Source organism: Pteropus vampyrus, unplaced genomic scaffold, assembly GCF_000151845.1.
Source record: "Pteropus vampyrus isolate Shadow unplaced genomic scaffold, Pvam_2.0 Scaffold181, whole genome shotgun sequence".
NCBI lineage: Eukaryota > Metazoa > Chordata > Mammalia > Chiroptera > Pteropodidae > Pteropus > Pteropus vampyrus.
The window spans coordinates 2,452,611-2,465,069 of NW_011888962.1; the positions used below are offsets into that span (position 1 = coordinate 2,452,611).

At 34.4% G+C, this 12,459-nt stretch overlaps 1 protein-coding gene across 5 annotated transcripts in view; it reads right to left on the bottom strand.

Annotated features, from left to right (window-relative positions):
* Positions 1 to 8,468: 8,468 nt before the first annotated feature.
* Positions 8,469 to 12,459, bottom strand: part of GPBP1 (GC-rich promoter binding protein 1) — a 70,765-nt gene continuing 66,774 nt past the window's right edge. For all 5 annotated transcript variants that reach the window (XM_023537191.1, XM_011371042.2, XM_011371041.2 and 2 more), the window contains one exon: positions 8,469 to 9,527. In XM_023537191.1, coding sequence (XP_023392959.1) covers positions 9,369 to 9,527 — 159 coding nt within the window. In that variant the 3' untranslated portion in view covers positions 8,469 to 9,368. The remainder of the gene's footprint in view (positions 9,528 to 12,459) is intronic.

A 12,459-nucleotide genomic window follows, 5' to 3' on the forward strand; every position in this document is an offset into this window, starting at 1 on the left:
CTGGACTTATACTGCCACAAATTAAGGAATGGCAAGAGTTGTTGAAAAACACCCAAAGCTAAAAAGAGGCAAGGATGGATCCTTCCCAAGAGACTTCAAGAAGGACATGACCCTGCTAACACCTTGGTCTGAGACTTCTAGCCTCCAGAACTGAGACAACAAATTCCTGTTGTTTAAAGCCACCTAGTTTATGTTACTATAAAACTAATACAAATATTTTATACATAAAATATTTATACAAATATTTTATACATGATAGGCTCTTTAAAATCCAAAAATGGTTTGTTTCAGCTTTTCCAAACTAGAAATGAAGCATCTTACAGGTTTCCACACTGCACTGGAGAAACTCACACATTAGGTGAGAGACTAATTTAAAGGCCTGATACAATTGACACTACTGAATTCCTGAAAATTCCGTGAAGAAATCACAGGACATTTTCCAATGATATGGTAACTCGTCACATTAAAAATGTAGTTGCAAACATGAAGACGTAGTTAATAGCTCATCTTCAAAACTGTACTTGTCTCACAAATGGATGAACCTATAGATGTGGCGGGACTTGCTATTTTGTTTATATTCACCTGGTATCAGCACCAATTATAAAAGAATATTTTTTTTACCTGAATGCTTGCCAATGAACACAAGTGGTACTGAAATAGTCAAAGCACTGAATAACTTTTCTGAATCACATAGTTTACATTAGAACATTGTGTTGAACATTTGCACTTATGGTAAAATATGTGGGTAAAACTGTTGGTATTTTAGCATTAATCGAGCTGGTAGCATCAGACAGTATTAGTAATCAGTATTTTTTCACTTCCAGGTACCAACAGTAAAAGGGAAAAAGTGCCAACTTCACGTAAGAATGTTCAGTATAAAACAGTAAAAGTTATTCAATTCACTAATTTCAATGCTTGAGTATATGCGTTTTTAATATTCTGTGTGATGCAATGGGACACACACATAAGGCTAAATATTCCAGCTCATGTGACTCGTATTTTGCTATTAGACAGCAAGAGGCAAGTTACAAAGAGTATCTAAGGGAAAAGCAGCGTAAGTTACTTATGACTTTGTAATGAGTCACACTGAAAAATAATGAAAAATTTTAAAGTATGAGTCAATAAATTTCAAGTTCTTAAGACCATAAAATCTAAGTCAAAACGTCACCTAGGTCAAAATTCTCCAAAATGCAAGAAGTTCTTCGCAATATTAAAATTGGTCACCCAACTCCTGCTTGAATATCACTACTGCTCACTTTCTCTCAAGCAAACCATTTTGTAAGAACTCTAGTAGAAAGATTTTTTGTTCAGTGACTGAAACCTGCATCCCTCCAACATCTTTGGATTGCCCTAATTCCTTTACTGAGGTAGCCTGATACAATGGAAAGCAAACCGAATTAGGAAATTAGAAGACCTCTTTCAAGTTTCAGTGTACTTGCATATTAGGAAAGTGATTTGGGGCAAATTACATCATTGAGTCTCAGCTTGTAAAAATGGAGAGTACTAATCCTTTTAACTACACACCAGCAATTGGTACAACGATCATTGGAGAATATATTTAAAACTCTGGTAAACATAAAAATGTTTATCCATATAACACACATTTATTTACAGATACCTTGCTAATTTCTCTCCATTGAGCTAGACAGAAAAAAAAACACAAAACAAAAATTAATATTGTTGAGTATTGTTAAGTATCTGCCAAGCTCTCATAAAGGCTTTTACATGTTTGTTTTGTTTGGGGTTTTTTTTCCTAGTCTTCATAAAAATTTTATAATAGCTCCAAAGAGTATCTCATTTTTTCCTAATAGTCATTCAAATACTTGAAGACAGCTTTCCTACCAGCTCTCTTCCTTGCCTTATCTTTTAAGGTCCCATGCGCACATATCTATCTTTTGTTCAGAATAGCCTGGCCAGAAAGCTGGCCTAGAATCCTGAATTTGGAGCAATTGACCAATGGACCTTCTGAGACCCAGGAATGTGTTAATCAGGTTTAGCAAGACAAATTACCCATGAAGAGTCGCCCGGCCTGCACTGAAAGATATACTAGGGGAATCTAACCTCTCTTCATAATTATCTTCGAGTTAAAAAGAATAGCTTGAAAATGTGTCATTGTTACCAACTGCATTTCAGCAGAACTTCTACCAAATCGATAGTTAAAACTCAAGGCAAACAACCAGCATTGCTCTTGAATTTTTTCACTATAAAGTCACATCTTATAAAACAAAGAAACGTGATTTTGACTTTTTAACAAACACACTGGAATTTGACCCTCAAATGACTATTGTTCCCATCAGAGTCGTCACATCGGTAAGCTCTGCACTAATAATACCCAGGATAGTACCAGGCAGATAGAAGATGTTCAATATGTATGTGAATGCTTTTGGTGATGCTACCATTGCTAAGAGCACTTTTAGTATTCTTCTTCTGATTATGTCCTCCAAAGTCAAAACATACATATTATTTTCAATATCTTTGTGAGGATATCCTTTTGAAAAAGGATCTAATGCAGGTCAGATTCTTGTTCAACCTTCACCCCCAACATGCCAGGAATAGTTTGCCTCTTTCATTGCTAACATATACCCCTCTATCTAGGTGACCCTAGCCTAAAGTCATACCTGAATGAGGCATTCACAAGTTTTCTAACTTGCCCCCTGTAGTTTTAAGCAATCATACTTAAGAACCTTTATGTTGAAGAATTTTTAAAGCTAAACAGAAGGAACATTGAATCTGATGCTCCAGTTTGGTCAACATGGTAAACAGGGTCCTTCCTGACCAGCCTCATCTCCTCCTTCTCCTAAACTTACACTGAATCCCATATTTTCCTGAACCCAGTAGACTATAACATACCTTTGTACAGGCCAACTCCTGTACCTAATATTTTCTTCTGCCTTCTGTATCTTAGTAAATTGTTACATTCATTAAAACCAAACAATGACATCCTCTGGAAAGCCTTCTCTGAACCTTCTTATCCTGCCCTATACTAATCCTATACATGCACATAATTGAAAACTCGTTTGCTGTATGTTTATCCTACAAGGCTGTGATCAATTTCAGCACAGAGGTTATCTCTTTGTACTTTCAGCAGAGGGCTTGTCCTAGTAGATCCTCATTTTACTAACTTTACGATTTAACTTGGGAATTTACAAGAAACATTTACTAATCATATTTAAACATAAACTAGTGGATGCTTTCTATCTCCACACTTAACTCTTCACCCTGGATCAGATCCCTTATCTAGGTTAGATGATAGAGCTGGCTATTTGAATTTTGGAGTCAGTCACACTTTTTTAAAGCCCTGTCTCTAGCTAGGTATGGTCAGGTTCTCAGTCCTTGCCACAGCGCCTTTACTCTTTTCTCTGAATTGAGAGATCATGCGGCACCTCTGGAGTGGCTTAACTGCATCGTCTCATTGCAGCTTCACTAGCTGAGGAAGGTGTTCCCTATGTCCAGTTCCTGGGCTCAGAGTAGTACACCAATATTACTTTCCCTCTATCGTAGACATGAATCTTTCCCTCACCCCTAGTTAGAATCTAGTTAGAATCAGTACTGCCCTCTGCGCCTAGTTGCTAGCCTGAAGCATGCACTATGGAGAAATTTCCTCACCTACTGCTTTCTGCTGAGCCTAAACCATTATCTGGACCCTCACTAGCACCAACAGATTTCAAATGCAGGTACCAAAATTCTGATGGGAGCCTGATACCTTGTAATAGCAACTTACAATACCAATCTTTGGACTCTTGTTTCAATGCTTTTTTTCCATTTTATTTCCTATTGCTGGTAGAGATTCTTCTGGTCCTCATGTTCAGAAGAGGATAACATGCTCTTAATCAAAATTTTCCCATCACTTCAGAAAAAGCTCAGATTAATTTCCACCAAAGAAAAAGTCTCTTCCTTTAAAATAAATGGTCCAAAGTATTGTTGGCACAATCCAGTTAAGAATGAAAAAGACATAAGTTTTTATCTTTATAACACAAAGTAGACAATGCTGGCAAATTAACACAAGTCAGGAAAGAAATTACTCCACCTTCCAAAGAACAGGAAACTGGTCTTTTTAAAAACTGTCACAAGGTTTTCCAGTGAGAGTTTCTATGTATATTATATTGATAAATTTGTACTTCTTTCAATGTGCTTCAGGATGCAATGTATTTTACCCTCTGTGGATACAATACTATAATCATGTTTACAAAAAGGGAAAATATTTTCTTAAAAGTTATGCAATTAGCAAACTGAAAAATTATCCAGGTAATGGTGCAAAGATCAAATACCACAACCCAAATTTCACTTCGAGTCTCCAAAAGCCTAGAGATTTCGAATATATAGATGTCAGACTATAATGAACACGTGAAAATTATGTAATTGTATTAACCAATGTTACCCCAATAAATTAAAAAAAATAAAAAATTAAATTGTTTTAGCCTTAAAAAAAATAAATAAAAGCCTAGGGATTTCAAACAGGGAACAGCAAACTACACCCCTAGCTAGCCAGTTTCATTGGAACACGGACACATACATTCCGGTATTGTCTATAGCTGCTTTCATGTTATGACAGTTGAGTAGTCACAAAAGAGATTGTATGGTCTAAAATGTTTACTATCTATCTACTCCTAACAGAAAGTATGCCAACACCCAATTTAGAAAAAAATCTCCTGAAGAGAAATTGCAGACATCTTAATAGGTGGCATTATGCCTCTATTTGGACATAGAGGTGGTCCCTACATACCTTATTTCTCAGTAATCAGGTTTTATCTACTCTGCCAAATGACTCATTCTACAACTCATTTCACCAAAATTAAAGGGGAAAAAAAAAAAAACATTAAACACTGTCAGGACATAAATCCATATCTAGGAAAACACTACCCACTCCCCCCCACACACACCCCTAACCAAGAATATTTTTTCACTTCACCAAATCAACTTTCTTATAAAGCAACTGTACCTAACACAGTACTCAGACTAACTAAAGGGAAATTTCATTGGGTTAATCAACTGCTAGTTTGGCCAGTCATTAAAGCGGGGGGGGGGGGGGGGGGAGGGTGTTAAAATAGCATTAAGTTCATGAAAGTATATTCACTACCAAAAACGGCGCTCTAGGTAAAAATACCATTATGGAATCACAAACCTCTTACACAAAAGCCGACACCTGCAATCTGATTTTCTCGTCAATGTCACCTAGCCGTGGTTAGCTTGTCGTATGACAGAGTACCAAGTATGATACGGTACCCATTTAAAGGTAAGTAGCTGAAAGAAAAGTTCTCTCTTTCTCATCACAATTCTCCAACCCATTCTGTTCATCTTTAGCATCCCAGAAAAAGGAAAAAACCTTGAGAGAAATGGAGTGAAAATAGCAAGTCACACTTCATCTTAGAATTGTTATTCCCACAAACAGCACAAAAAGATGTTACTGCTAGAGGCATTAAACCCATTTTTGTAATTAATTTACAAGAATATAACTTACCATTAAAGTTCATTAATTTCAGAAAACTAGTAAACCTGAAGGATTAAAACCAGATTATCAAGTTTAGTTCACAACTGAGCATAATGCCCAACAAGTTAAGAAGATATTAAACAGCTCAGTTTTAGTTCACTATGACTCAACCAGTGGTTTCACACCATATACAAGACTAGTATTGATACTATATGCTACTGAGTTCCTGTTGAACAATATGGTGTTAACAGTAGTGAAATAGTAGCTAAAATTCATATGTATTGCCTAATATGTGCCCAGGATTTATGCCAGGTGCTCTTCATCAATGTTTTCATCCTCAAAATAACTCTACAGAACACTGAATAGATTAGTTTCTGGATTAAGATCACAACTCATGTAAGTGGTAAAGCCAAGCTTCTAATATAGGTGTGACTTTTTCTAATGTACTGAAAAGTGATTAAAATCATTTTTCTGAAACTCTCGTGACACCAATGTGCAGACAAGATTGGGAACCACACTACTACATGGACTCGGACTCATATATATACCAAGAGTTGGACACTGCTGCATTGAACATACCACAGCGGTGTCCTTCCAGCATACCTGATTTGACACATTATAAACTTCTGTCACTGTGCTAGATTAGGTTTCTACCAAATTTATGAGCAACTGGAGTAAATTTACAGGATAAATTAAATGTCAGTAAGCGATTAACTGCATGTCTCATGACAAAAATCCACAACAAAACCTTTTAAAGCAGGTAATTACTGAATTACTTATTCCCAAGCCCTTACTAGACTTTTCAAGGCCATGTCTTATAGTGCACATAATTTTATATTAAAACAATCAGAGTACTTTTCGGAGCCCATTTTTCTAAATTCTAGCATTCAGCACTGCCTAACCTGCCTAACCCAAGAAGGAAATAACATTAATAAAATAACCAACGCTTCTCTGCATTTGGAGGCTTTTAAAAATTTTGCTATTGCTTGAAATGCCCTGCCTAGCCCATCTACAATATGCAAGTACCCATTATAACCTCCAGAAACATACTTGTCCATATCCAGCCCACGATTAGTGACACCCTATTATTTAAAAGCCCTAGCAATATATCCCTGAGTTTGTGTAAGCCAAAAAATAAAAAATAAAAATCTCACTTTAAAAAAATATTTTCACAAGTGTGTGCCTTTTCTAAACCAGGTATCTAAATTCTAATAAAAGCATATTTTAATACATCTTTTTATGAAGTTTATGAGATTATGGAAGATCAAGAAGAATCTGATATCAGGTTATGCTTAATTATGTTTTTAAGAGGGTCAAAAACAAGTCATTCATGACATATTCCTAAGTTTAAAAATGTTTATGTAATCATATTCTAACAGTATGTAACAAACACTAGCAAAAGGAACTAAAAGTATTTGTTTACGTACCAGGTCCTTCAACATACTGAATTTTAACAATATAAATCTGATATCGAATTGATCTGACTTGAAATAAAACACTTATGGAAATATTCTAATTCTTAATATAAAACAAATTAAGATACAATTTTTGAAATGCTATTTCATACCAATTACAGGAATTTTGCTCACAAATTTCATCCTCCTCCTCTCGCCCCCCAAAAAAAACATGTTGGGAGAACAACACTAAAACACTTTTGGGGGTGACAGAAATGTTCACTATCCTGTTTGCAGTGGTTTCGCAGGTCAAAGCTTATCAAATTATACACTTTAAATGTGTAGTTTGTCAATTTATACATCAATAACGTTGTTTATAAAGAACTTGCTGCAAATAAACTGAATTTAAAGCAGCCCCAATTTTTTTTTTTCTTTCTGACCTCCAAGGCTATTTCGGAGTTCAGCATTTCCACACTAGATGTACCATTCAACTAGTTTCTGTACCTGTGGGCTCCCTTTCAAACAATATGATCCAAATTCTTTACCAGTTGTCCATTATTTACATACATTGGTACTGCTCCACCCCTTCAGTAACCAGACTTGTTAATGCTATTATTTAACGCATAAAATAAGCAAAACCCATGTACCTTGCCATGCTTATAAAAGGTAAACTACTGAACACATTCCGTATCACAATGCATATGAATGCACAATATACATTATTTAACTGCTGATAAATGGGAATTAAAGCAAAAAAAGAAAAATCTAAATATAAGGCAGATGTCAGAAAATTTTTAAAAATTACAAAATCTTTCTTAAAAGCTAGAAAATACAATAAGAGATTTTAAATGTAACTACATTTCTCAGGTCCCTTCTAGCTCATGTTAGCAAATACAATTTGTATCTTAAAGGTTTCATTAATCTATTAACCAAATAGTGCAATCTAAGAATCCCAAACACATTCAATATGTGATACTGACAGAGCTTTGTCAAAGCACACTTTAGGTTTTCTTCTGGGTAACAAATTTAATTTCAGATGACTGGATTGACTTGTGGCATATTATACAATAAAAACCTATTATAAAAAAGGTAACTTTAAGATATACGTAATACTTTTTACCGCTCTAATTCATCCTCATAAATTTTATGGAGGTGAAACTGTGTTGCTTTTATTTTAGTTTCCCCATTGTCACCATTGTCAATATAAACAAATCTGGCTTTTGGTGAAAACTGGGGAGCCTGGGCAGGATATAGTGAGGTGGAAACAGCAGAAACGCTGCAGTTTTTTGAGAATACAATTTTAAAAAAGAAAAACTGAGGATTAGCTCAATCTGACATAAAATCTAGAATATTTTTACTCTCTAAAATTATGCTCTTGCCAATTAGAATATATTTAAAAATGAGAGTGAGGCGGGGAAAACTAGAAGCAAATGCAAGTAATCGAAACCAGAAAAATCAAAATACAAACATACAGAATCAAATTACTCTTCCAGTCAGCAGTAAAACAGAAATGCTTCTAAAATTAATGTGCGAATGAAAAATAAAGTGGTTGTTGAACATTCGTTCGATAAATGTTAAGCAGTTGATAATAAAAAAGGTATTTTCCAAAGCTTTTTCTAAACTCAGAAAGTAATCACCATCTTTAATAAAGTATAACTTTGTTTTAATAAGTGAATAAAGCACATTGTGTTTAGAGACCAATACCTTGAACACTACAGAGAACAACAATATTCTGAAAATCCAGTTTATTTTCCATGTTGTGGACAGATCCAGTCAGTGTGATCAGTTTTTCTGCACGTGTAATAATTTATCAAAATAAGTTTTCCCACAACAACTCTTTTCCATCAACTCTGAAAATCCTAGTCTGAGACAACATACCCAAATAAAGCTATTGAAAATCACCTCTTAAAATTTGGAAGTGTGGCAACGTTTTCCTGTAATATTTACTGAACTACAAATGGCTAAAGAGCAATTTATGTTTTAAAAGGTGACTAGTACAACAGTTGAGTTCAGGAAATTAATGTTTTAGTGCACTTTGCTCCAGTTTTAGCCAACATGCTACATTGTCCTTTTTTGGGAGGTTGGGGGAGGGGAGGGCACAAAGTGGACTTGAGGATTTCCATTGTACGAAAGAGATATGACTTTGCAAGCAAAACAGTGTAAGCTGCCTTTTTCTCTTAAGACCTGGACATTTTAAGACAGAAGCTTTGCAAAACATTACACAATTTTTTATTATTAAATGAGAAAATCTCATTTGTTACATCGTCACATTGCTAGTCAGAGAAATGCTGCAGTGATGAAGAAAGTCAATGTTGGATCAACCAAAGTCCTCATTTCTACAACATTCATTTACAAAGAAATAATGTTCAACACAGCCCAACACAACATTCTTGGTTTTCTTCATATTGAAGTCCCCCAAAAAAATCATCTTCTAATGGGGTATATTTTACTACATAAATTATAGTTCTTCATTTTTACAATTCACCCCAAACTGTATGAGAGATGTATCACACTAAAATTTCTAAAGCTGTTAGGAAGGAAATCCTTCACACATCGTCGTCATCTGATGTGTCACTGCTACTTGTTTCTGTGTCATCATTCTCAATAGTGGGTTTGAAAGTGCTGTTTTTCCAGGGTCCAAACTTGAAGTCACAGATCAGGCCATTTTTCAAAATACCATTTTTCCTCAGACCATTCTTCTGTAACTAAAATGTCAAAAATAAGTTAATTAAATAAACTATCCTTCAAGAGTTACTACTATAATAATTAAATGTAACCATGAATACAATTAAGTTAATAAAACTGTATCCTACTCTGAAAATTTCACAGTTTATGACAATGTTTCTGAAAAACTAGTTAGATTCAGGTAAGTGATCCAACTGATCTAACAAAATATTTCCTAGAAATAAATCACTGCCTTTGGGAGAACCACATTTACCATCTATCAAAACATTATGAAAACTGTAATATAAATACCTTCAGATCCTGCCTAGAATATAGTCAGCAACCATTCAGCTACAGCTGTTATTTTTATTCTGACCTAACTGGGCTGTTAACACACCCTACAATCTGCTTTATTCATACTTTATAGAGTAAGTAGAATACAAACTATTCAAGTAGTACTCAAGAAAGGTATACAGAAGTAACAAAATCAAATAGAGCCCTTTGCTTAACCACAGAAATTAAGATACTGGAAAAAAATTAGTTTCTATTTCTGAAAATGAAAAATCAAATCTAAAAGGTTAGTATGGTAATAAGAAATGGGGTTTTGGCCCAAATCGGAAACAATTTAAATACACAAAATTAAGTTTAATAATAATGATGTACATTCTATTAACTTTGGCCTTTTGGATTTCTTTCTTTCATAAAAAATGTTCAATGCTCTGGAAATTTTCATCAAAATCTCTAAATACAATCTTCCAAAGACCAAATCCAGATAAACAGTAAGTTAATATTTGGAATTGAATATAGGTTTCATATTCTAGAGAGTTTTTTTAATCATGAAGATTAGGATAAGACACAAATCCAAGGAACCACTTATATCATAGCTACTAATTTTGTTATGGACCTTGAAAACTAGAAATCACAAGTTTAGGATCTTACCTCTCATTTTTCCTTTTTCCCTATGTATTTTCCATAGCTAATTTTATTTTTTACCTAAATTCTAAAATGTACGCTACTTCCTTTTCACTTTGAACAAATTACATCACCGTCTTTAGAGAGAAAAGGCTATGAGTCCACCTTTGGTGTCCTCAACCACTTTGATACTTAAAAATATACCTCTCACTTTTTTAAAGATACATCTTTCCCAACCCCAGAGTTCTATTCTTGCTTCATATGATGTATAGCCTAATGCCACTGAATCTTTTAAAGTCTGAAAGCTTTGGAGAATTTTGACAAAAACCAAATATAAAATCTTTACCTCTGATTTCTCTAACCTGCATCATCCTCAAGAATCTAACAATGTTTTTTTTAAGCCTCCTAAAATCAGCTCTTCCTTCTATATTCCTGTTCATATTAATGATATGACTATCGGTTCACAGACTGGAATTTCAAAATCTTGCTGGTTCTATTTCAGATCTCTTAGTCTCATCAAGATCATTTTTTATTGTCACTTCTCTACTTTAGGGCCTCATTTATCCTCCCCTAATTATTACAATATATCCCCCCCCCCAACTAATCATATCATCTTGATTCTAGTCTTCCAAATTACCCTTCCAATGTACACTTTACACTAACCTGTACTTTCCCATGTACGAATAATGGCCACTTCACATCCCTAAAAAACTCTCGAAGGTTTCCTTTCATAGAATATAAGCTATACTTTTGACATGGTATATATACACAGACTCTTCATGACCCTATATATTTTTTCAACCTTATATCAAGGTTAAATGAACAGGCTTTGACGTAAACCAGACTTGGGCTCAACTTCTAGCTAAACTACTGATAAACTGTATAAACTACAGAAAATTATGCAACCTTTCTGAGCCTTAGTTTCATCATCTATGTAGGAAGACTAAGAATAGTATCTACTTCATACAAATGCTACAAAAAAATACACTTAGCACAACACCTAGGAGGCATTAAGAGCTCACGTAATGTTAATTACAATTACAGATGCCATGTAATTTATCATTCAAACTAGGGAACTTTTTCGAATGAAAGTAAGTACTTGGCTATTAATTACTATAGTGGGATAACATGAATAAACCAAGACTCAGAGTCACCCTTCCTATTATCAGGATCTTTATTTAAAAACTTTCCACTCTATGCTCCAGCCACTGTGGACCCCAGCATACATTGTACTCTTACTTTTTGTCTTAAATGTCAGTCCCTCATCTTAACTGTCAAAGGCCAATTCAAATCCAACTCACCAATTATGCTTTCCCAGATCACTGCAACTGGAATTAATCTCCAGATAATCAATAGGATGTTAAGCCCTATTTGAGCAAAAAATTTTGTTTCCCTTGTACTCCAGAACACAGCCTGGCATTTATGAAACATTTAATAAAACTGCCTGACACTCTCTCCTGTCTTCCTCTTAAACATTTTGAAAACTGCTATTACATTCTGCTTTATATATGGAATCTATCTACCCTTATTAAACTGTTAGCCCTATGAAGGAGCTCATCCCTAAAACTCCATAATATCTTAGGCATAGTAAACACTCAATAAATGTTTGAACTGAAGAGAGGGACTTTGAACTCATAGTCTCCTCTGTTACCAGATACAACAGAAATCTTTTTATAAACATCAGGCACCAATGAGTTTTCAGAAATCTAAATGTCAAATGATGTCATCATTAATAGATCCATGTCTTTATCATTAATTCAGAAAAATATGGTTATTATACTTATACACCATTGCTTCCCAACTCAAGTATGCAAATAATTTTTATATATCAGTTAATTATTGTATTATCAATAGAGTTTTATCTACCAATCCTAGTCATCAACAAGGTTTTAGAGCCAATTATCTTGGTCAGACAATATTAGCTGTCTCTGAAACTACTACCTATGGTAATGATACCTGGTCAGTTTCTCTTGACACTTTTCTTCAAATTCAAAACAAGTTGTTCAAACAGATACACAACTGGTAAATCATACAGTAGACTACTACTCACCAAACTTGAGG